Raw genomic sequence first — 4,018 nt, 5'->3', positions numbered from 1 at the left:
ATATGAATTGGAGACCAATAGTTGGTGTAATGGCTATGTTGCTGGACTCCCATGTAGTTGACTGCGGTTCAAGTCCTGGACCCAGTGGCTTAAACTCACACCAGGCACGTGTGCGTGTGTACCCAAGATCCTGAGAGGAGAATGGAGGAGAAGGGATTGCAGCGTGGCCATCCCCCCATAAGGTGATTTCTTGCTTTCTGTCTCTCTGTCTCTCTCTCTGTCTTTCCGGCGAGTGCACACGCCCTATAGCAAAAACCCCTCCAAAAAAAGAAAGAAAAGATAGGAATTGGAAGGAGGCAGAGAAGGCTCGGAAGGTTGCCATAGATGTCCTAGAGGAGGCCAGTGAGCTGGGGTGCTCAAACGGTGGCAGAGCAGGGCTGCGAGACCTCAGAGGAGGCAGGGGGTGGGCTGGGCACTCACGCTGGTCAGTTCGTGGCCCCCTTGGTAGCCTGAGTCATCAGTGAAGCTGCAGATGGATGTCGCAGATGCACCATAGCTGTCAAAGGAGGGGCGTTCTGCCCTTGAAGCCCCCCAAGCTTCTTTGGTTTCCTGAGGCAGAGAAGGAGGCCTGACTGAAGAGGGGAGCACCCCCCACCAAGGAGCACTTTCGGAACCACTTGCCCTTGCTCCTGAGTGCATCCCATACCCAGCCTCTTCCAGAGTGGGTAAAGACTCGCTCTCTTCATCCTTCATGGCGGCAGGACTCTGCGATCACTCAGGCAGTGAGACCCCGCTGTGTCCCCTCCCTTGCTCTACCCTCACAATTCTTGAGTCCCCATGTCCTCACAGACATGGTTGTCATAGCAACAGGGGGTGGAGTCCCTGGCCCCTGGTTTCAAGGAGGGCTCCTCTCAGGATGTGAGAAGGTGTGTGTGCGCATACACGCACGGTCACAGATGCACGCGCACACATGTCTTGTTCACGCCTCAGCAGGAGGACGCAGGAGGGACCTGCCCAAGCACCTTCCCCTAACCCTTGTCCAGGCTAAGAAAAGACGGGAGAGAAGACTGATCAAATTCTGAAAATGGGATAAGCCCCAGAGGGCATCAACACACGACTGATGCAGATTCCAAAATCCACTTTGGAATCCCATGTGCGAGGGAGGAGTTCGGCAGAAAGTAGAACACCCTGCCATCGCTTGGGTGGTCAGGGCTGCCTGAGGTTTTCAGAGGATTCAAGGACTCTGCAGGGACCTTCGGGGTCTGTTTCGAGAGCCTGAGTGCTGTCCAGGCCTCCTGTGCTCCCTCGCCCCATCCTCTCAGCAGCCAGGGTTTCCCTCCCACGTGTTTCTCTACGCTCTCCCTAGCAGCTGCTCATTTCGTTTATTTAAGCACATTTATTGACCAAAGGCAATGCTGCAATATGTCATCCTCAGTAGGATCCTACATTTTTTTTCTTTTTCTTCTTTTTGTTTTTTAAGAGAGATTTTTTGCTGTAGGGTGCACGCACTCACCAGTGAGACAGAGACAGACAGAAAGCAAAAAATCATCCCTCAAGGGGGATGGCCATGCCACAATCCCTTCTCCTCCATTCTTCTCTCGGGATTTTGGACCCAGAGTAAATAAAACAATTTTCTTTTCATTTAACTTTATTCATTTTTTTTTCATTCTTTTGCTTATTTCAACTTGACCAGAGACAGAGAGAGAGATAGAGAGAGAAAGTGAAAAAGCAAGCTGCCAAATCCGGGACTCGAACACAGTTGGCCACGTGGGAATCCAATACCTTTTACCACCATGCCACTGCTGGCCCCCAGAGTGAGTTTTAAACCTTGAACCAAGATCAACTCTGCTGATCCAGATTTTTTAACAATTAATTTATTTTTTATTATTTTATTTAACTTTATTTATTTTACTTATTTACTTTTCTAAAAAAGAATGATCTAATTTTATTTATTCATTCATTCATTTAAATTTGACCAGAGAGAGACACAGAAAGAGAGAGAGAGAGGGAAAGTGGGAAAGCAAGCCACCAGGTTTGGGACTCGAACCATGGACAGCCATGTGAGCGTGTTCAGCACCTTAGCCACCATGCCACCTGATGGTCCCCTTATTTACCTGTTTTAATTTGACCAGGGAGGGACAGAGTGAGAGCGAGAGAGAGAGAAAGTGAGAAAGCAAGCCACCAGATCCGGGACTCAAACTGCAGTCGGCCACGTGGAAGTCCAACACCATCTGCAGCCCCTAGATTTTTTTCTTTTTGAAAGTCATAAAGGGCAGGCCAGCAGGTGGCTGGTGGTTAAAATGTTGGACTCTCACATGGCTGACTGCGGTTCGTATCTATCTGGAGACCTGAAATTCACACCAGGTGTATATGCATTCTCAAGATCCCAAGAGGAGAATGGAGAAGGGATTATGGCATGGCCATCCCTCCCCAGGAGGTGATTTCTCACTTTCCCTCTCTCCATGTCTTTCTGGCAAGCACACACATGCACCCTGCTGCAAAATTAAAAACAACAACAACAACAAAAAAGTCATAAAGGGGGCCAGCAAGTGGTATGTGTTTAAGGCTCTAGACTCCCACATGACCAACCTTGGTTCAAGTCCCAGAACTGGTAACTTGCTTTCTCACTTTTCCTCTCTCTGCCTCTCTGGTGAGCACATGTCCTTTAACAAACTTAAAATAATAATAATTATAAATAAATGTGTTTTGTTTTGTTTTGTTTTCTTAAAGAAAATCATAAAGAGTCTTTGGGGGAAAAGTGAATATAGACTAGGGGCCAGCAGGTGGCATAGGGGTTAAGGTGCTGGACTCCCACATGGCCAACTGCAGGTTGAGTCCCAACTTGGAGGCTTGCTTTCTCACACTCCCTCTTTCTGTCTCTCCCTGATCAAACTGAATAATAAAATAATTAAAATTTTTTAAAGAGTATGGACTGTGTATTAAAAACCAGCGTTATATCCATGTTAAACTTCCTTAGTGGATGAGATTATTGCGATTATGAAGGAGAATGTCCTGTTCTGGGGAGATACATACTGAGCCACACAGGGGTGAGTGTCATGAGGTGGAACTTTCTCTCAAATGGTTCAAAAAGATCTCCGTATTGGGCCAGGTGATGGCACAGTTGGGCCTACATGAGGAAGGTCCTTGGTTCACATCCTGAGCCCTCTCTGAGCACACCGGACACCAGCACGTGCCTTTGATCCAGTGGATCATGGCCTGAGGACCTTGTTGGGGGGACTATTTCTCTGTCTTTTTGATTTATGGAAGAAATAAATAAACTTTTTTTTTTTTTTTTTTTTTTTTTTTTTAGTTTTGCTATGGGGGGTGTGCACTTTACAAACACACACAGAGGGAGGGAAAGTGAAAAATCACCTCCCCCGGGGACCAGCAGGTGGCGTGGTGGTTAAGGCACTGGACATTCCCACATGGCCGACCATGGTTCGAGTCCTGGACCTGGTGGCTTGCTTTCTCACTTTCTCTCTCCCTCTCTCTCTCTGTCTCTCTCTGGTTAAATTAAAATGAACAAATGAATAAATAAAGTTAAATAAATAAATAATTCTTTAAGAAAAAAATCACCTCCCCCAAGGGGATGGACACTCCACGATCCTTTCCCCTCTTGGGATTTTGGGCTCACATGCATACGTGCCAGGCTTGTTTTTCAAGCTGCCCGGGTCTAGGACTCAAACTGTGCAGTTGGCCATGTGAGATCTAGCCACCTTAACCACCACGTTATCTGCTGGCCCAAGAAATAAACTTAAAAAAAAATGAAATAGGAGGGTTCAGCTTCTCTCTCCTTGCTCACATGTTCAGTCTCAGCACAGGGGTGTGCTCGCATGCTCCAACCCCTCAGTACCAGAGATGCGAGTGGGAGGGAATGACAGGCAAAGGGGCTGAGCGGGGCAGGGAGGTCCTCACCACTGCTGGGTCTCCTCGAGCCTCCAGGAGACGGGCTCAGGGCCAGATAATGAATCAGGAGTTGTGTGGGGGCAGTAAGGGGGCACCCGGTGTTTTATATACTGAGGAACATCCTCCAGAACGAAGGTGTCTTTCCTGACATTCAGTGAGGTCCAGATTTGGG

General features: G+C 47.9%; 1 protein-coding gene across 1 annotated transcript in view; it reads right to left on the bottom strand.

Annotated features, from left to right (window-relative positions):
* LOC102490643 (uncharacterized) overlaps window positions 1-732 on the bottom strand; it is a 2,537-nt gene extending 1,805 nt beyond the window's left edge. The window contains exon 1 of the mRNA XM_006155164.2: window positions 421-732. Within this exon, the coding sequence (XP_006155226.1) occupies window positions 421-693 (273 nt within the window). The 5' untranslated portion in view covers window positions 694-732. The remainder of the gene's footprint in view (window positions 1-420) is intronic.
* Between the last annotated feature and the right edge of the window lie 3,286 nt (window positions 733-4,018).

The sequence above is a fragment of the Tupaia chinensis genome, unplaced genomic scaffold (assembly GCF_000334495.1).
Source record: "Tupaia chinensis unplaced genomic scaffold, TupChi_1.0 Scaffold000438_1, whole genome shotgun sequence".
In the NCBI taxonomy this organism is placed as follows: domain Eukaryota; kingdom Metazoa; phylum Chordata; class Mammalia; order Scandentia; family Tupaiidae; genus Tupaia; species Tupaia belangeri.
Note: the sequence above shows the minus strand (reverse complement) of the source record. Positions and strands in the feature narration are given on the sequence as shown.